At 47.8% G+C, this 20,411-nt stretch overlaps 1 protein-coding gene and 1 long non-coding RNA gene across 2 annotated transcripts; both read right to left on the bottom strand.

Annotated features, from left to right (window-relative positions):
• Nucleotides 1–3,516: 3,516 nt before the first annotated feature.
• Nucleotides 3,517–9,119, bottom strand: LOC132590788 (phospholipid-transporting ATPase ABCA1-like). The gene is made up of 4 exons (XM_060263716.1): nucleotides 8,961–9,119; nucleotides 8,726–8,841; nucleotides 7,590–7,734; nucleotides 3,517–3,648 (listed from the first exon to the last, which is right to left on the bottom strand). Exons 1-4 carry the CDS (start codon nucleotides 9,117–9,119, stop codon nucleotides 3,517–3,519), a joined length of 552 nt encoding a protein of 183 aa, XP_060119699.1.
• Nucleotides 9,120–12,581: 3,462 nt separating this feature from the next.
• Nucleotides 12,582–17,542, bottom strand: LOC132590789 (uncharacterized). The gene is made up of 3 exons (XR_009556767.1): nucleotides 17,436–17,542; nucleotides 14,235–14,309; nucleotides 12,582–12,593 (listed from the first exon to the last, which is right to left on the bottom strand). It is a non-coding gene; the product is annotated as an uncharacterized LOC132590789 (long non-coding RNA).
• Nucleotides 17,543–20,411: the final 2,869 nt, after the last annotated feature.

The raw sequence follows: 20,411 nt of genomic DNA, 5'->3' as shown, positions 1-20,411 counted from the left end.
CGGGGTTTCATCTGACCAGCTACCGCCCCCCATGCCGCCCCAGTATTGTTTCGCAAGAAGAAGGATGGGGGGCTTAGACTTTGCACAGATTTTCGCGGGATAAACGGAATTTCGATGTCTAATGAGTATCCGATCCCGTTGATAAGAGACCTTCTAAACACTGTGGCCGAGGGCAAAATCTTTACTAAGCTCGATCTCAGAGACGCGTACTTCCGCGTACGGATTAAAGAAGGAGACGAGTGGAAGACCGCGTTCAACATGCCTATGGGACAGTTTGAGTACCTAGTCATGCCATTTGGGCTACAAGGTGCACCAGGGGTTTTCATGAACTTTATAAATGAAGTGTTGAGAGAATTCCTGTTCAAGGGGGTGGTGGTGTACCTTGATGACATCATTATCTATTCGAAAGATCTTGAATCTCATGTGCCTCTTGTGAGAAAAGTGCTGGCGACGCTTTGTAAGAACAAACTGTATGCTAAACTGTCTAAATGTGAGTTCCACAAGACGGAACTAGACTATCTGGGATTCCGAGTATCAGGGGAAGGGCTGGCAATGGACCCCGCCAAAATCCAAGCTGTTCTGGATTGGGAACCGCCCCGAACCCGACGGCAGTTACAATCTTTCATCGGGTTCGCAAATTTCTACCGCGGGTTCATTAAGGGGTTCGCCCGGGTGCTGCTCCCCCTCACGGAGCTCCTAAAAACGAAAGGGAAGGGGGAGGCGGCGAAAAAACCCGGGGCGCGCTTAACTTGGACCCCCGAGTGCCACCGAGCGTTCCAAGAACTTAAACAACTCTTCACCTCTGAACCAATATTGGCCCACCCGAATGAATTGAAACCCTTCGTGGTGCAATGCGACGCCTCTGACGTCGCCGTGGGAGCCATATTGATGCAGAGGAACGAGGAGGGGGAACTGCGTCCCTGCGCCTACATCTCACACAAATTCTCAAACGAGCAAAGAAACTGGTCAGTGTGGGACAAAGAGGCTTTTGCTGTAATGTTCGCCCTGAAAACCTGGAGATCCTGGTTAGAGGGAGCACGAGTCCCCTTTGAGATTTGGACCGATCACAAAAACTTGGAGGCTCTCACAGGTCGCCGCAAACTGACCGCTAAACAAATTCGGTGGGCGGGTTTCTTTGCCAAATTTGACTTTGTGCTGAAACACATCCCCGGCACAAAAAAATTTCTAGCCGATGCACTGTCACGCATGCCCCAGCACGAAAGTCAGAGGGAGGAAGTGATCGACTCTCTCATCCCACCGTCAGCCATTGCGGGAGGGGTCACTACCCGTTCAGGGAAAACAACCGGGGCCCCAGAAACCCCACAGCAAGAGCGCTTCGCCTCGGAAGCAGACTTAGAAGGCGCGGACCGCCCCGATGGGTTAGAACAAGGGGAGGGGGGGCTTTGGCTCCACAAAGGGAAAATCTATGTGCCTAAGTCCATGAGGAAGGAAGTACTAGAAAAATGCCATTCCAATCGCCTGGCAGGCCACTTTGGGTATGTGAAAACACTCCACCTTATCACACGACAATTTTGGTGGCCAAAGCTAAAAAGAGATGTTTCTGAATTCGTACTAGCCTGCCCTACTTGCACCATGTCCAAACGTAGAGGGGGCAAACCCCCCGGACACCTCGTCCCTCTCCCCACGGCTAGCCGACCCTGGGCCGTGGTGTCTATGGACTTTATAGTGGAATTACCCCCCTCGCAGGGGAAAACGGTGATATTGGTAGTGGTGGATACTTTCTCAAAACAAGCCCACTTCATCCCCTGCAAGAAATTGCCCACCGCCAAAAAACTGGCCCAACTTTTCTTCAATCACGTGGTCCGCCTACACTCATTCCCCGAAAAGGTCATTAGTGACCGCGGGCCACAGTTCGTTGCCAACTTCTGGCGGGAGTTTTGCAAGTTAGCTGGCATCGAACAAGGACTTAGCTCAGCCTACCACCCACAAATGGACGGACAGACGGAGAGGGTGAACGGGCTTCTCGAGCAGTATTTAAGGTGTTACATCAATTACCAACAAACAAACTGGGTGGAGCTGCTGCCCTTCGCAGAATATGGGTACAATAACAGCCTCCATAGCTCCACCAAAACCTCCCCCTTCCAAATAGTCAACGGCTACGAGGGGAAACCTTTTCCAAACCTCCCCCTTCCGGCAGGGCCTAAAGAACCTACGTCCTGCCTCCAGTGGTGGGAGGGAATAAGGGGAGGGTGGAAGGTGATTCAAGAAAACCTGGAAGAAGCCAAGAGGGAGTACAAACGGTACTTTGACAAAAAGCATGCCCCTCAGTGGGACATGAAAGAGGGAGACACAGTGTTCCTATCTACAAAAAATTTGCCCCTCCCACAGGGATGCCGGAAGCTCGCACTTAAGTATCTGGGACCATTCAAAATAAAGAAGGTTATCAACAAAGTAACTGTCGAGCTAGAGTTGCCAAAGTCCCTCAGTAAGATCCACCCTGTTTTTCATTGCAGCCTTCTTCGCAAGGATCCTGGAGCTACGCCATTCCATCCCCGCCCCCCGGAACTGCCGCCGACACTAGTGAAGGGTCAGAGTCACCATGAGGTGTTAGAGATTCTAGACTCAAAGATCTGGAGGGGGGCGTTGCACTATCTGATTAGATGGAAGTATTTCCCCCCTAGCTGTGATGAATGGGTCAAAGCTACTGACGTATCTGCTCCGCAACTGCTAAAAAAGTTTCACCTACTGTACCCACACAAGCCCAAGGCGACGAGCTTAGGGGGGGCAGTATGTCAGAACTTGTAACTGTGATCTTTTAGCTTAGCCAAACTGTCTCCATGTTGTAACTCAGAATATTGACAGCGGTCATTGACCCAAGCCTCTTTGCTATGCTAAATATTTAGGGCGGTAAGACAGGCGGCAGAAAGTCTCTGCTTAACATCCACAGGTGCCCTTTGAAGCCGGGCCGTTTGGCCTTCGCAACAGGGGGGCATCCCTCTTAGCTGATAACGAAGGCTGGGAAAGAGACAACCGCTCGGGACCGTGTGAATCACTGTGAATTATTGTTTTATTATGCTTTGCTGTGGGCATAAAATGTAACCAACTGCCCAGAATCGCCATTACTGTTATTTCGTTACTATAGTACTGAAGTTCTTCCAATAAAGATTCCTAACTTGCTACAAGTATTGGACTCTTCTGAAGTTCATCCAAGTTCTGACATTATATCCCGCCCTCCACTCCGAAGAGTGGAAAGCAGAACCCCTGCTGGGACCTGGGATTGGCAAGCCTACACACTGCGCTCCTTGCGAGCAGCACGGCATGCAGGGGTCAGCTCTCCCCGCCTCCCATCAGCCTTCCTGCAAGGCAAGAAGCCTGAGAGGGGTCAGGGCTTGCGTACCTCATCCCCTGGCCTGCTTGATGACATCAATTTTGGTGACATCATCATGCCACACGTGTGCTTTGCGCACGCGCGATTTCATATCCCAAAGGTGCTTGGGGGGGCACTGCACAGGGGTCTGCCTTGAGCGTCAGAACCCCTAGTGCCAGCCCTGGCTGTCACTCACCAAACCTCTCAAAGGTATCAGCCGTGTCTTGGCTCATCGACATGATGATCAATCCCTCGCCCAGGCAGTATTGGGGAAAGACCAGGAAGACCACCTTCAGGACGCTGTTGATCTTCTTCAGTCTCTGTTCCAAAAACACAAACGAGATGCAAATGAGCCTTCTGCGATTATGGCCAAAGAGGATGCACAGCCTGGCTTCTCCCTTCCCCTCCTCCCAGACCTTCTGCAGCCTAATTCCGCGGCTACTCCAGCCTCCTTCTGATCCTTCCCTTCTTGGTACCTCAGGGAAATGGGCTGCTAAGCGGATAGAGAAAGGAAGCCAAGGGCCCTAAAAGACCTTCCTGCGCTTTCTCAGCTTCCGTCTAGATTACTGGTTCACAACCCTTTTGAGCCTGTGGGCACCTCTGAAATTCTGACACCGCATGGTGGGCACAGCAACAAAATGGCTGCCGCGGGAAGTGGAGCAAGCCACAAAATGGCTGCCGCAGCTTCCCTTCAGTCACACAGTGAAGATCCTTCTGCCGTGATGGCAGCTGCTGCCAAAGAAATATGCTTTAAAAAATCTCCACAGCCAATCAAATCTCCAGAGGCCAATCAGAAGTCTTGCTGGGCAAAAGCCCCAACTCATTTGCATACCAGGCCACACCCCCTGACATCACCATTGTTTCACACAGGACTTTTTTGTAGAGAAATCCCAGCAGAAACTCATTTGCATATTAGGCCACACCCCTGACACCAAGCCAGTGGGATCTGCGTTCCTGTGCGTTCCTGCTAGAAAAAGCCCTGGTGACGCCAAGTAGAGGAGATATAAACTTTATAAAGGACACAAAGACAATTAAAACTATTTTTTTTAAACGTAAAATAAAATAAGAACAAAAATTAAAAATTAAAAAAAAATGCTTAAAACAGTAACACTTTTGCAATATTATGTTTATTTAACAGTCTTTGACAGGGCTTTTTTAAATAGCAGGAATGCACAGGAACGCAGTTCCGGCTGGCTTGGTGTCAAGGGGTGTGGTCTAATATGCAAATGAGTTCCTGCTGGCCCTTTTCTACAATAAAAAGTCCTGGTCTTTGATATCTGACACCTCCCAAGCCCCCCGCAGCGGCCCTTAAAAGATGCCTGCCTAATAGAGATGCCAGCCTCCAGGTGGGACCTGGGGATCCCCAGGAATTACAGCTCATCTCCAGACTACAGAGATCAGTTCCCCTGGAGAAAATGGAACTCCTGGAGATTTGGAGATGGGCGGGGACCACAGTGTCAGCCCCCCCCCCCGTTCACTCAATAAACAGTCCATTTGTTTCAAAGGTTCTGTTTATTCATAAGCTTCAGGTGAGTAAATTTTCTCACCTGCGTCTGAGTTAGAACTGAAGTAATGCCAACATAAAACAGTAATATACCTTAGCAGTAAACAACGGTAAGCAAGCAAGCCCCCCCCCCTTCCCTACAGCCAGGGTTGTTTGTTTGTTTTTTGGAGCAGGAATGCAGCTCCGGCTGGCTCGGTGTCCAGGGGTGTGGCATAATACGCAAATGAGTTCCTGCCGGGGGGGTTTCCTACAAAAAGCCTCATGTGTAACAATGGTGATACCAGGGGGTGTGGCCTAATATGCAAATAAGTTCCGGCTGTTTTTTTCCCTACCAAAAAAGAAGATGACGATGACATTGGATTTATATCCCGCCCTCCACTCCGAATTTCAGAGTCTCAAAGCGGCTCAAAATCTCTTTTATCTTCCTCCCCCACAACAGACACCCTGTGAGGTGGGTGGGGCTGAGAGGGCTCTCACAGCAGCTGCCCTTTCAAGGACAACCTCTGCCAGAGCTATGGCTAACCCAAGGCCATTCCAGCAGGTGCAAGTGGAGGAGTGGGGAATCAAACCCGGTTCTCCCAGATAAGAGAGCTCTGGCTGACCCAAGGCCATTCCAGCAGGTGCAAGTGGAGGAGTGGGGAATCAAACCCGGTTCTCCCAGATAAGAGTCCGAACACTTAACCACTACACCAAACTGGTTCTCCTACAGCTACTACCTACAGCTACTACCTAAAGCTCTGCCTACAGCTACTACTCTCTGGGAAGTTTCCCAAGGCAGCAGTCTTGATATGGTTTGTTGCAATGAAGCCCTGTATGTTAGACATAACAACAGGTGTGATTAAGTTGGGAGCTTGGGACTGGAAAAAGGAGAGGGAGATAAGATACATTCTCAGCATTCGGTAGAAAATAATTCTTAGCACCAGAATTATTTTCAGCATTAACCCTATAATGGCAAGGCACTTCACATTCTGCCCCGCTTAAGAACCCCTCCCGGCCCCGGCCGATCGGGGTGAGCTCTGTGAAACTTTTTTTACTAATCTTGGGGCGGACACATGTTCAGCTCGTACCCATTTCTTGTGAGAATCAGGAAAGTGAACCCACTTAATCCAAGAATATAACACCCTATCTTTGAGTCTAGTACTTGTTCCACTTCGTGGTGTGGTTTGAAGTGGATAACTCTGTGAAAGCGTCAACCCAGCATGCTGTAGCAGTGAAAAAGGCAAACTCTGTGTTAGGTATTTATGTTAGGTTGGGAATGGGGTTGAGAATAAAGTGGTCAATATTATAATTGCCCTGTAAAAAACTAAGGTGTAGACTCATTGGGAATCTTGTGCACAGTTCTGGTCACTAAATCTCAAAAAGGACATCAGAGAGCTGGGAAAAATCCTAAAGAGGGCAACCAAGATGATGAAGGGTTTGCGGCACCTTCCCTACAGTTGGCCACTGTGTGAGACAGGATGCTGGACTCGATGGACCACTGGTCCGATCCAGCTGGGCTCTTCGGATGTTCTTATGAAGGCCTTGGCTTCTCTGCCCCATTGTTGCCCTTCCAAAGGAACTGGTTGGCCACTGTGTGACACAGGAAGCTGGACTAGATGGACCACTGGTCTGATCCAGCAGGGCTCCTCTGATGATCTTATGAAGGCCTCAGCCTCCATGCTCTGTTGTTGGCCCTCCAGAGGAACTCCCAGGCCCTGTGTGAGACAGGATGCTGGACTAGATGGAACAAGATGATGAAGGGTTTGCGGCACCTTCCCTACAGTTGGCCACTGTGTGAGACAGGATGCTGGACTCGATGGACCACTGGTCCGATCCAGCTGGGCTCTTCGGATGTTCTTATGAAGGCCTTGGCTTCTCTGCCCCACTGTTGCCCCTCCAAAGGAACTGGTTGGCCACTGTGTGACACAGGAAGCTGGACTAGATGGACCACTGGTCTAATCCAGCTGGGCTCTTCTGATGTTCTTATGAAGGCCTCAGCCTCTGTGCTCTGTTGCTGGGCCTCCAGATGAACTAGTTGGCCACTGTGTGAGACAGGATGCTGGTTTAGATGGACCACTGGTCTGATCCAGCAGGGCTCTCCTAATATTCTTATGAAGGTCTCAGTCTCTATGCCCTGTTGCTGAACCTCCAGAGGAACTGGTTGGCCACTGTGTGAGACAGGATGGTGGGCTAGATGGACCGCTGTTCTGATCCAGCAGGGCTCTTCTGATGTTCTTATGAAGGCCTCGGCCTCCATGCCCTGTTGTTGGCCCTCCAGAGGAATTGGTTGGCCACTGTGTGAGACAGGGTGTTGGACTAGATGGACCACTGGTCTGATCCAGCAGGACTCCTCTGATGTTCTTATGAATTCTGGCATTTTGGGAGAGGAAGAAAAAATTCTCTTTGTCAGCACTCTCCACCCCAGGTGTAATTTTTATAAACCTCTACCATGTACCTCGAGCATCGTCTCTTTTCTAAACTGAAAAGTCCCAGGCTCTACAGCCTTTCCTCATAAGGAAGGTGCTCCAAAACCCTTCATCATCTTGGCTATCGATATCTGAGAGGCTTGTCATCTGCCCTTTAACTGACAAAGTGACTAACTGATTAGATGTATTTGCATATTGACATGGGATATTGAGTTGACCGGTGGGATAGTTTAGTGCTCTCCCTCTCCAATGCTGTACAGGTTTAAAAGACCACTCAAACTCTTGGGAGCAAGATAGGTACAACCCTCCTTCACCGTCCGCAGTCAGGAGTCTCAAGCGTACCACAGCCCACCTTATTTGGAATGGCATCAAGGGTGAAAGTAGTTGTGCTGGTGACGATGCTGATTAAGAGGTTGATGCCCGTCAGGGTGACATAAGCCGTGCTGGGGACGCTGAAGAGGTAGGACGCTGGGTACATGAGAGGTGTCATGGACCATCTAATTGGAGGGGGGTGGAAAGGAGAAAGAAATTAGTGCAACGTTGTGGGCGTGGATTTGACCAGTTCCTATTATTTTTGCGATCAAACTATTATCAAATCATGCTGGATTTTATTTCTTTATTTATTAGATTTAAACCCCACCCCTCTTCTGTAACATGGGTCTGGGGGTGACTCAACATTTTAAAAGACGTACCACAGGACCACAAGGTACATGGTTAAAACCAGAGGTGGAATTCTAGCAGGAGCTCCTTTGCATAACAGGCCACACACCCCTGATGTAGCTAATCTGCCAAGAGCTTAGAAGGCTCTTTTTTGTAAGCTCTTGGAGGAATGGCTACATCAGGGGTGTGTGGCCTAATATGCAAAGGAGCTCCTGCTAGAATCCCACCCCTGATATTAGGCCACACACCCTGATGTAGGCAATCATCCAAGAGCTTACAAGGCTCTTTTTTCTAAGCTCTCGGAGGACTGGCTACATCAGGGGCGTGTGGCCTAATATGCAAAGGAGCTCCTGCTAGAATTCCACCCCTGGTTAAAACAGTTAAAAACAGTTACTATCTTGACATTCTGCTCACACCTAGAAATATTAAAAGGAAAAAAACATCTGGCAGACCAGTGACTGCTGAAAAAAGCAGTTTGCTTACCTGCAACTGATCATCTTTGTGGGGTCACCTGTGCAGTCACTTTGGTTTTCAGGCCCTGCACAAATCTGACCTCGGAGAACTCCAAGAGCAGCATCAGCGGTTTTTTGGCAGGCTTTCCCACAGCTCTGGAGAGCAGGCAGCCGCTGAGCATGCCTAGAGCTGAGGTGAAGCTCTGCCTCCGCTCAGTTTTTCCCCAGCTGCTGCTAGCCAGTAAAAGAAATTGGAAATTCTATATTGGTGGAGAAGGCATCTTTATTTGGAAATTTAGTGAGTGTTGAATGAGGTACTTTATACAGAGAGCTGTTGCTTTTCCTCCAGTCTGTGTGACTTTTTCTCGTTGCTTACCCATAGAGCAGCAGCAGCAAAATCAGGGTTGGGAGGTTAGCCAGGGACACATAGGACTTCTGCTGGAAGTAGAGGAAGATGAGGACCACTAGAACAGCTGGGATGAGATAATTGCACTGCAGGGAAGAGGCGAGGGAAGGTCAGCCCCTCTGCGGGGTGCAAAGAGCTGGTTCACAGTGCCACAAGGAGGGGGGGCTGCTCCCAACCTGAGCCCCGGCCAGCCACCGCAGCTCACCATGTCCCAGGCAAAGTTGCCCAGCCAATAGACCCAGGGTTTCATGCCACTGACGATCTGCAGGTGCTTGGCGTTGCTGACCCGCTCCTCGATGAGGAAGAGGACGAAGCTGGCGGGGACGAAGGACAAGGCGAACATCACAAGGATGGCAACCAGCATGTTGAGGAAAGAGGTTACCCTGGAGAAGACACGGGCCTATGAGCGACATGAGCCGGGGCAGTGTGGTGGTTAGCGAATCTGATCTAGGACTGGGCTGGAGTCCCAGTTGGCCCCAGAAGTCAATGGAGTTCCTGGGGCCAGTCTCTCTCTCTCACTTTCTGCTTAATCTACTTCACAGGAATGTAGTGAAGATTAAACAAAACTAGGGGGCCCCAGCCTTTCTGATCATGTGGGCCCCTTTGGAATTGTGACACAGAGTGGTGGGTGCAGCCACAAAATGGCTTCCATGGGAGGTGGAGCTAACCATAAAATGGGGGCCACAGGAAGTGGAACCACACAGAGGAAGCCCAACAGCAAGAGCAATACAATTTTAAAAATATACTGTGAACAAAGAGCGTGTTAAAAAAAATAAAAGAAACACTGTGGTGGCAGCTGCTAGGGGTGTGCATTTGGTTCAGCCGAACCGAATACACCCTGAAAAACAGCTGATTCGGCAGTATTCGGGCAATATAGAGCCAAATCAGATTTTCTGATCTGATTTGGGAGCCATGTACTGCAGCCCCATTATACCCTATGGGCCATTGAAGTCAATGGCAAAATAATGAAGTGGGGCGGGGGGGCTGGGGTGTGAGGTAGAGGCTCCAAATTTTCAGGGAAGCTTCAGGAGCCTCTCCCACACAGAACCCCCCCCCAGTTTCAAAACGATTGGACCAAGGAGTCCAATTCTGTGGGCGCCCCTATCCCTCCATTATACTCTATGGACCATTGAAATCAAAGGCAAAATAGGGTATAATGAAGTGCGGCTGGGCGGCAGGGGGTTTGAGGTAGAGACTCCAAATTTGCAGGGCTGCTTGAGGAGCCTCTCCCACAAAGAACCCCCAAGTTTCAAAAAGATTGGATCTGGGGATCCAATTCTAGGGGCACCTAAATAGGGCCCTTTCCCCTTATGATGGGAAATAAACAGTCACTTTCCCCACTGTAATTACAGCGGGAAAAGTGCCTCTGGGGGGGAGGGGGTTTGAGTGAGAGGCACCAAATTTGCAGGGCTGCTTCTGGTACCTCTCTCCCACAGAACCCTCAACTTCCAAAAGAATTGGACCAGGGGGGTTCAACTCTAGGGGCACCATCTATGACGGGAAAACTTTCCCCAGGCTGCAGTCAGATTCTCCTACAGAATCTCTGCAGTCGAGGCAACTGTTCTGAGGGTGCTAGCTTGCAAGGGCCATAGTTGCCCAGCAAAACAAGTGCTACTGTGGCAATGGTAGTGCAATGCACAGGACCTTCATTCAAATTAGAGAATTCCTCAGATTTAGAAGATGGAATGGGAGCTTTCTGTAGGGACTGCACTGCAGCACAGAATCAGTGCATTGAATGCACAGGTGCCAAGCCGCAGAGGTGGGGCATGGACTTTCCACATGCAAAGGAATTGCATACTGAATCATAACTCTAACGGTGGGGAATCCTGTAAAGCTACATTGTAAGAAAGAAAAAATTGGAAACTAGGACAGGACACTTGGGTTTTAAAAGAAGTTTGTGGGAAGGGGAACCCTAACTTATATGGCAATAAGTTGCACGGATATCACGTCTAGTGGAGTAAAGCAGGAGTCAAGTTGCACCTTTAAGACCAACCAATTTTTATTCAGAACGTAAGCTTTTGTGCGCTCTCTTAAGCACACTTCATCAGACGAGGGGATCAGGTGTTATGAGCTGAAATACAAGCAGTTTGCTGATAAAGAGGGCAGACTAACTAATCACATGGTCACATAAAGCAATGTGGCTTGGCCATTTGGTCTGGATAGCCATAAAAGGTAATAACATTTCCTGCCAAATGGTGTTTCTGCAAATCTTGGTGAATCACAAAAGGACATGTGATATACATGTCCTTTTGTGATTCACCTAGATTTGCAAAAACACCATTTGTCAGGAAATTTTATTTCACCATTGGGAGAAATGGACTTTTTTAGGTGCCCGTAGAATGGGAACACCTTGTCCAATATTCTTGGAACTTGGGGGTTCTGTATGGGAGAGGCCCTTGCACCTGCCCCACAAATGTGGGGCCTCTACCGCAAACCCCCTGCTCTCCAGCTACCTTTTATTATACCCTATTTTGCCATTGGCTTCAATGGCTCATAGGGTATAATGCAAAGATAGGGGCACCCTCTTTCAGTTACCACAGAATTCGATCCCCTGGTCCAATCTTTTTGGGCCTTGGGGGTTCGGTAGGGGAGAGGCTGCTGCAGCAGCTCTGAAGATTTGGAGCCTCTACCTCAAACCCCATCCCCTCCAGTCACCTTTCATTATACCCTATTTTGCCATTGATTTCTATGGCCCATAGGGTACAGTGGGGCCGTATATTCAGGAATAGCTGAATATCTCCCAAATCAGATTCGGCTACAGAATCTGCTATTAGGAGATATAGGGCCTTCCAAATTTTTTAGCCTGGAATACCCTAGAATCAAAGAGCCCTGTGGCAGAGAGTGTTAAAGCTGCAGTACTGTAGTCTGAACTCTCTCCTCATGACCTGAGTTCGATGCTGGCGGAAGCTGAGTTCAGGCAGCTGGCTCCAGGTTGACTCAGCCTTCCATCCTTCCGAGGTCAGTCAAATGAGTACCCAGTTTGCTGGTGGGGAAAGTGTAGATGACTGGGGAAGGCAAGGGCAAACCACCCCGTAAAAAGTCTGCCATGAAAACGTTGTGAAAGCAACATCACCCCAGTGTTGGAAACGACTGGTGCTTGAACCTTTTTACCCTGGAATCAGAGTTTTCCCGAATTTTTTTCTTTTGCACACCCCTAGCAGCCACTATCAAACCAATGTTAATTTAATCCTGCATATCCAATTAGATCTCCAGTGGCCAATTAGAAGCCCCGCTGGGTGAAAGCCCCATTAGCCCCACTCGCTTTCCAGAAACACTTTGTAGGTGCCAGGAAAGGGGCTGGCAGGCACCATGGTACCCACAGGGAGCACAATGGGGGGCCCTCAGGTAGAGGAAAACCACGTATGCTGCTCTGACCTCTTTGGGTGGGATAAAACGGGATTGATAGACAAGCTTCCATACACTACGGCCTTCCTGTCTCGAAGTTTTTCAGGGGGGTATTTTTGTTTTGCACTTCCAGATGACGCCTCACTTCCTCCTTCCCTCCCCCCACAGTGGCACTGATTTCTAGATTCTGCAGGCAATCTTCCCTTGCTCCTCACCTCACAAAGCAAGTTGGAATGTTTATGGAAGTTCTGCAACAGCATCAAAAAAGCAGTTTGCAGAGAGGAAACGGAAAGCTTCGTACACAACCAGACAGTACTCACCCAGCTGTTGTTGAGAGCTGCTCTTTGGTCATGTTGGAAGGGTTGGTTAATCGTTGTGATGTTGAAGGCGCAAACGGTCTGCGCCCGCAGGCAGGCTGGCCCGGAGGGAGGCCGTTGTTGACTAAATTGACGAAAGACACTAAGGCGTGGTGCCCCTTGTTGTTGAACCAGACCTGGAATAGAAATGTGGCAAACAGGCACTGCACTGCAAGGCCACACACCGGGCCCACAAGTTTGGATACCGGAAACAATCCACCAGGAGTGACAATCCTGAATGATAGAAACCCCCCTTCCTTCCCTATATGGCCGAGGACCTGCCTACCTTAGGGACTGCCTCTCCCCATATGTTCCCCAGAGAGCACTGAGATCTAGCTCTCAAAATCTTTTAATAATCCCTGGGCCAAGAGAGGCTAGATTGAAGACAACCAGAGAGCAAGCCTTTTCAGCAATGGCCTCTCGATGGTGGAACCAACTTCCAGAGATGGTGCGAGCCCTGCGGGACCTGAACCAATTCCGCAGGGCTTGCAAAACATTTCTTTTTCAGCTTGCTTTTAAGACAGAACCTGGCTAAACTGACTTGTAGCCATCTAGCCATCTTATGTATGATTGTGACTTATAGCATCTCATAGCACCTGTTTTATCTATTTTATTTATTTAATTAATTTATGTAACTGAACTGTATTTAAAATTTGTTGTTTGCATTGTTTTATTCAAATCATGGTATTCCATGTCTGTGAGCCGCCCTGAGCCCGCCTTTGGCGGGGGAGGGCAGGATACAAAAATAAATTTATTATTATTATTATTATTATTATTATTATTATTATTATTATTATTATTATTATTATTATTATTATTATTCCCTCAATCTGGCAGTGACCCAAACTCCCAAGACCCTTGACAAGCCTATTACTCATATTATGGGAATAGTTAAGTATCCTGGTTGCTGAAACTATTTGTATATTACATTAGAAGTAATGAAGATATTGATTACAGTTGAACAAAGCAGGAGTCAAGTTTCACCTTTAAGACCAACCAAGCTTTATTGAGAATGTAAGCTTTCATGTGCTCTCTAAGCACACTTCATCAGACTAGGGGATCAGGTGTATATATATATATATATATATATATATATATATATATATATATATATATATATATATATATATACACACACACACACAGCTACCCTCTTGGATATTGATTGCAGTTATAAATTTTTTATTATTCAGTATTCCACTAGCATTTAAGTATTCTATAAGAATAAGGCTTAGAAACTGTTAAATGACTAAGATAACACCTAGGCTCTTAGGACTATTTAAACGTAACATAAAAATCTAATTGTAACAGATGCAACCTTTTTATTGTCACTAGAACATTGCGACTAAGAAAGTTCTTGTCTATTCTTGTATTGCACCTCAGAATATTGCAATAATGATGTATAACCATAGAATTTTGCCCTCAAACCAGAGCGTCTCCATGCAACGTCCCCGATGTGATAACTCCTGGAAGTTATCTTCCTGGAAGGCTCCCTTCTCCCCCCCCCCCCCGCTCCCCCTCCTCCCCCTGCTGGTGAGAGGTAAGGACCAGCAGCCTCAGTATAGGCTTTTGTGAGTCAAAGTATCTGATGAAATTGAGCTTGGACTCATGGAAGCTTGAACTCTGGAAACTTTTGTTAGCTTTTAAGTGCTACTGGGCTCAATTTTTTTGGCCCTGTATGCAGATAAGAGCCACACCAGAGATCTACTCAAGGGGACGACAGTACTGGCCTGTCTTTTTCCCCACCCCTTTCTTAATATCTTTAAACAAGAACCAACCTTGACATTCTCAGAGGACTCCAGTCCATCAACGAAGCTGCTAAGGTTGCTGAAAAGCCTGTCCAGAGAACTTCCCTGAGGGTTTAAGAAATATTAGGAAACAACTAGGTGAGGAGGACTTTCGGGGTGTCACACTCATCTGATATAAATGAGACCTTGTTGGGCCAAGCCATGTTGGGCAAGGATATATATGCCTATTTAAGATTAGATAGCAGAGATATAAATTTTATAAAGGCTACAGACAAACACACAAAGATTTTTTTAAAAAAAATTTAAAACATTAGCACTCATTGGTTTTAAAGGTGCTTTCTTTGTATTTCTCCCATGGGATCTGGGGAACTGTGGAAAGGGAGCTATGGCTCTTTCCTTCCTTCCCCAGGGGACCAGGAGGGGGAGGAACCTCAGCCAATAGAAGGAAGAGAGGCTTGGCTCAGTAGATCTGCTGTGCAATTGTGATAGCCTGGCAAAGCAAGCTCTTCTCCCCCCCCCCCACTTTCCTAAGGGAGGAGCCGCAGCAAATGGAGAAAATAGAGGTTAGGCTCTGTAGCTCCTGTGTGATTGAGCAAGCCTCTTGTGTGATTGAGCAAGCCTGGCAAAGCAAGCTGTTATGCAGAAGGAAGCAAGAGAATGGGAGAAAGAAGCAGATGATAGCCAATTGCTCAGGAGCCTGATAGGAGCCCTCCGGGAGCCTGATTCAGCCACTGGGCCAGATGTTTGACACCCCTGGACTAGAAGCTTGATTGTCCAATTGCAGAAGTTAAGAGAAAGAGATAAGGAAACATGGAGGAGCTTTAAGTCTAAGAACTGGGTGCATTTTCCACCACCACCACTTTAATAGAAGACAAGCTGTTATAACATCAAGGAATGTTCACAAATATTCTAGCTGTCTATGGCAAGGAAGGCATGGAATGTCCAAAAACCCAGCCAGGCATTGTGAGGGGAATTGGAAGGGTGGGCAGCTGGGGTAGGGAGACTCCCTAGAGGGCATACAGAAGAGGTTTACAAGATTATGCATGGGATAGAGAAGGTAGAGAAAGAAGTACTTGTCTCCCTTCCTCACAATACGAGAACTCGTGGACATTCAATAAAATTGCTGAGGAGTCAGGTTAGAACTGATAAAAGGAAGTCCTTCTTCACCCAAAGGGTGCTTAACACGTGGAATTCACTGCCACAGGAGGTGGTGGCGGCTGCAGGCATGGACAGCTTCAAGAGGGGATTGGACAAACATATGGAGCAGAGGTCCATCAGTGGCTATTAGCCATGGCTTATTGTTGGAAGTCTCTGTCTGGGGCAGTGATGCTCTGTATTCTTGGTGCTTGGGGGAGCAACAGTGGGAGGGCTTCTAGTGTCCTGGCCCCACTGATGGACCTCCTGATGGCGCCTGTTTTTATGGGGGGGCACTGAGTGCACAGAGTGTTGGATGGGCCATTGGCCTGATCCAACATGGCTTCTCTTGTATTCTTAAGAGAAACCTATCTTAGCTCTTCCGGCAGCTGATGGCCTAACACGGGGGTCCCCAAAATTTTTAAGTCTGCATGCACCTTGGGAATTCTGACACAGGGTAGTGGTCACAACTACAACATGGCTGCCACAGGAGGCAAAGCCAACTACAAAAATGTCAGGAAGTGAGGTCATGCACAACTCTAATAGTAATTCTTCAACAGATCAAGAGTCAGAGGGCTAAGGAACAGCCCTACACCCCATCACTGCAAGATTTCCAGCTTCCACAGAGGTATTCTCTATTTTCTGCCCCCCCCCCCCCCCTCAGCTGAACAACCATCCCAATATTTGCTTTTGGATAATGCCATGTTAAAGGCTCATTGGTGCAAGTTTTTCAAAGTCAGGGCTTAGTTTAAATTTAGTTTAAATTGCCAAGCAGGGAATAAATGCACGTTGTTTCCTCTAGCACACCATGCGCTTCAATGTATGCACATGGTCACTGTGCCACACATGGCTGATTCATTTGGTGCCATGCAGCTAATGGAACATATTCCAAATAGGGGTGTGCAAAAGAAAAAAAAATCGGAAAAATTCGGATTCGGGGGGATTCGGGGCTAAAATATACGGGAGGCCGTATATCTCCTAATAGCAGATTCGGTAGCCGAATCTGATTCGGGAGCTATAGGGCTATTCCTGAATATACGGCCTCATTATAATCTATGGGCCATTGAAAGGGAAGCTTCAGGAGACTCTCTCCCACAGAACCCCCAAGTTTCAAAAAGATTGGACCAAGGGGTCCAATTCTGTGGGCACCCAAAGAGGGTGCCCCTATATCTCCCCTGGCCTATATAGGCCATTGAAGTCAATGGCAAAATAGGGTATAATGAAGTGCGGCTGGAGGGGAGGGGGTTTGAGATAGAGACCCCAAATTTGCAGGGCAGCTGCAAGGGCCTCTCCCCTACATAACCTCTAAGTTTCAAAAAGATTGGACCAGGGGTTCCCATTCTAGGGGCACCAAAAAAGGCCCATTTCTCCCAATGAGGAAAAAGCAATCAGTCAGTTTTCCCACTGTAATAACACTAGGAACCAGAGCACTGAATGCACTACTGCCATGCAGCAGAGACGGGGCATGATTTTCCTGCATGTCAAGCATTTGCCCACTGAACCACAACCCCACAGAAGAAATACTTGTGTGGAATCCCTCAACACTCCACTTGTTGTTTGTCACTGAAACTGGGGCACTTGGGTTAAAAATAAGCTGATGAAAGAAACAAGGGGTTATGTAGGGGAGAGGCCCTTGCAGCTGCCCTGCAAATTTGGGGCCTCTACTTCAAACCCCCAGCCCCCCAGCCACACTTCATTATACCCTATTTTGCCATTGATTTCAATGGCCCATACGGTATAATGGGGCCAAATGGCTGCCTAATTTGGGCGGCAATTCGCAGCTGCGGTATACAGCTCCCGAATCAGATTAGAGAATCTGATTCAGCTCTACACTGCTTTAATACAGCCGAATCAGCTGTTTTTCGGGGGTGTATTCGGTTCAGCCGAACTGAATGCACACCCCTAATTCCAAACTGCTGCTGCATGAGCAGAGGGGAGTGAAATGTGCCAGGCCTTCCTCAGTCCCCCTTTTGTATGAGAACGTCAACCATTTCTGGTCCCAGCTGAAATGGTGGTGGCTATGCAGCCCCAATGTAGCCCCAGCTTCCATCGCTCCATCCCCTCCCCTTTCCCAGCCAGTTTCAAGCCAGGCCTCACCTTAGTGATGCTGAGAAAGGCACGGACCTTCTGAACAGTGGTGTTCACCGCCTGGGGGGTTGGCAGACCCTGCAAGGTGCGGGCCCCCAGAGAGAATCCACCGTACCTTGTGAAAACAGAGGAAGGAATAAAACCAAGTCATTAGAAGGCTGGCCTGCTCCCTTTGTTGAAAGCCAGTTTGGTGTTGTGGTTAAGAGCATGGACTCTAATCTGGGAGAACTGGGTTTGATTCCCCTTCCTCCACATGCAGCTAGCTGGGTGACCTTTGGTCAGACACTAGTTCTCAGAAGAGGTGTTATCTCAAGAGCAGTTCTCAAAAGAGCTCTCTCAGCTCCATCTACCTCACAGGGTGCATGCTGTGGTGAGAAGAGAAGGAGGTTGTAAGCTGCTCTGAGACTCCAAGTGAAGGGCAGGGTGTAAATCCAGTCTCCTCTTCCTCCTCATTACATATTCAGTCACCTCTGGGGAGGAGCCCTTGTGAGGTGGATTTGGTTGAGTGGATCAGCCCAAGCCCCCCAGAGAGCAACACTGCAGAGGGAGTGGAATTTTACATCTAACCACTACATGACCCCACTGTTTTGATCCATCATGCCGATGAGCAGAGGTGGCATATGGATGAAGTGAGACCCCAAAAACTGTTAGTTCAGACTTCTGGACTCTTTTCTGTACTCTGTTTCCTATTTCCAGGCTAATTTTCAGAGGGAGAGTGTTAAGAGAGATGTTGGGCCATAAGAAAAGAGAAGCCCTGGTGGATTAGACCAGTAGTCCATCTAGTTCAGACCAGTAGTCCATCTAGTCCTGCCTCATACAGTGACCAACCAGTTCTGGAGGGCCAACAACATGGCATAGAGGCTGAATCTATCTCCCTTGAATCTATCTAATCCCCTTTTGAAGTAGTTTATTCCGGTGGCCATCACTACTTCCTCTGACACCAAATTCCACATTTTAATCGCTCTCTGTGTAAAGCAGTATTTCCTTTTGTCTCTCCTGAACCTACTGACCAACTGTTTCATTGGAAACCTTCAAGTTCTAATATTTGGAAACAAGGAGAAAGATTTTCTGGTTGCCCCAGAAAAATGGACACACCTAGTCTGTTGTTCTCTCTCCCAGAAACAAAGCCAAGGCTTAGATCTCCTAAGATCCTTAATAAGACCAAAAGTAGTTACCAAGGACAACCAGAACACAAACAAGACAGATCGCCAGTCTAGGAAAATATTCATTTTAGAAACAAACAAAAAAGATCTTACCGCTTTTCATCAATCTCTTCCTTGGTTTTTATCCTAAAAGATTTTTCAAGAGACAGAAAGAAAGACAAGAATTGTTACTGAGGGTGCCAAAATGAAGCATGCATAATGAGACAAATGGAAGTTTTACTCCCTTCATTAAATTGCCAGAATTCTGTAAAATTTGTTTTGTTCCTTACTTTTTGTTTCTACGGGATGCCCAAAGAGAGGTTTTCCCCTCTTGTGCAGGAGACAGAGGAATGCCTCTTCAAAAGCCCCAGAAAATGGCACTGAGCTTGTAACCCAGTTTTTGGACTGTCCCAGTTACACGTAGAGAACAAACATGGGAGCAGGATGTCATAATATACTTGTCCGGATGAGCCTGACATGTTGTTTACTATTACCAGGCCTCGGATTCGGCACAGCTCCTGAACCTTTCTGAGGCTTCCCCCCCCCCCCCCGTCCTCCCCACCTTGTCCACTGAATAGTAGGTGCAGCTGCATAACAATCCCTGAACGAGCTCTACCACCTATTTTTCTACAAAACGACCCCTGACTCTGACCTATTATTCTATGTGTATTCTGACCTCGCAACCTGGTTTAGGAGATGCCTGCATTTAGGGACAATCCTTGCTTAAGAGACGTATGAACTTTGAATGTTATAACTTTTGTTTCTTGCCACAGCTAACAGACATAACTAAGAAAGGTGCAGGTGGGAGTGAAAACGTGTGTGCAATCCATTGTAGTCTAGACAGAACTGTTACTTATCACGTCGCTTTGTAACGCAGGAGGACTCGACCTTTCAAAGTAATGCCATCCATGGGAACTAGCTCTAGGTTGGCAGGAGACTTTTTACGCACACTTTTTGACTGTAACTGTATACTTTGCTATTGCTTTTATCGTTCCTGGCTTGAGCTGTTTGCAGCACAAGGCTAATGCTCTGTATCTGAATCCAATAAAACTTTTAGACCGATTTCACACTAGGACTTGTTCCAGGCGGAGAGCTCTTTTGCCCCCGGTGCTTCTCTCTGTTTTCGCACAAGCTGCCCCGGAGTTGCGACTTGGCACACCACTTTTCCACAGCAACCAGTAACCACTTGTAAGAGGATCTCACTTGCTGTGGAAAAGTGGCGCGCCAACTTGCAGCTCGGGGGCAGCTTAGAATCATAGAGTTGGAAGGGACCTCCAGGGTCATCTAGTCCAACCCCTGCACAATGCAGGAAACTCACAAACACTTCCCCCTAAATTCACAGGATCCTCATTGCTGTCAGATGGCCATCTAGCCTCTGTTTAAAAACTTCCAAGGAAGGAGAGCCCACCACCTCCCGAGGAAGCCTCTTCCACTCAGGAACCGCTGTAACGGTCAGGAAGTTCTTCCTAATGTTGAGCCGGAAACTTTTTGGATTTAATTTCAATCCATTGGTTCTGGTCCTACCTTCCGATGCCACAGAAAACAATTCCACACCATCTTCTAAATGACAGCCCTTCAAGTACTTGAAGATGGTGATAATATCACCTCTCAGCCACATCTTCTCCAGGCTAAACTTCCCCAGCTCCTTCAACCTTTCCTCATAGGACTTGGTCTCCAGACCCCTCAACATCTTTGTCACCCTCCTCTGGATCCATTCCAGCTTGTCTATATCCTTCTTAAAATGTGGTGCCCAAAACTGAACACAATATTCCAGGTGAGGTCTTACCAGAGCAGAGCAAAGCGATACCATCACATCATGTGATCTGGACACTATACTTCTGTT

The sequence above is a fragment of the Heteronotia binoei genome, unplaced genomic scaffold (genome assembly GCF_032191835.1).
Source record: "Heteronotia binoei isolate CCM8104 ecotype False Entrance Well unplaced genomic scaffold, APGP_CSIRO_Hbin_v1 ptg000754l, whole genome shotgun sequence".
NCBI lineage: Eukaryota > Metazoa > Chordata > Lepidosauria > Squamata > Gekkonidae > Heteronotia > Heteronotia binoei.
This window is presented reverse-complemented; position numbering and strand designations above follow the sequence as displayed.

What these genes read in the sequence shown, in the direction of transcription:
- LOC132590788 (XM_060263716.1), bottom strand. Translation starts at nt 9,119, where the DNA reads ATGCTGGTTGCCATCCTTGTGATGTTCGCCTTGTCCTTCGTCCCCGCC. An exon ending in GCAACTTTGCCTGGGACATG is followed by an intron (nt 8,842 to 8,960) that starts GTGAGCTGCGGT and finishes TCTTCCCTGCAG; the next exon opens with TGCAATTATCTCATCCCAGC. An exon ending in TTGCTGCTGCTGCTCTATGG is followed by an intron (nt 7,735 to 8,725) that starts GTAAGCAACGAG and finishes CCCTCCAATTAG; the next exon opens with ATGGTCCATGACACCTCTCA.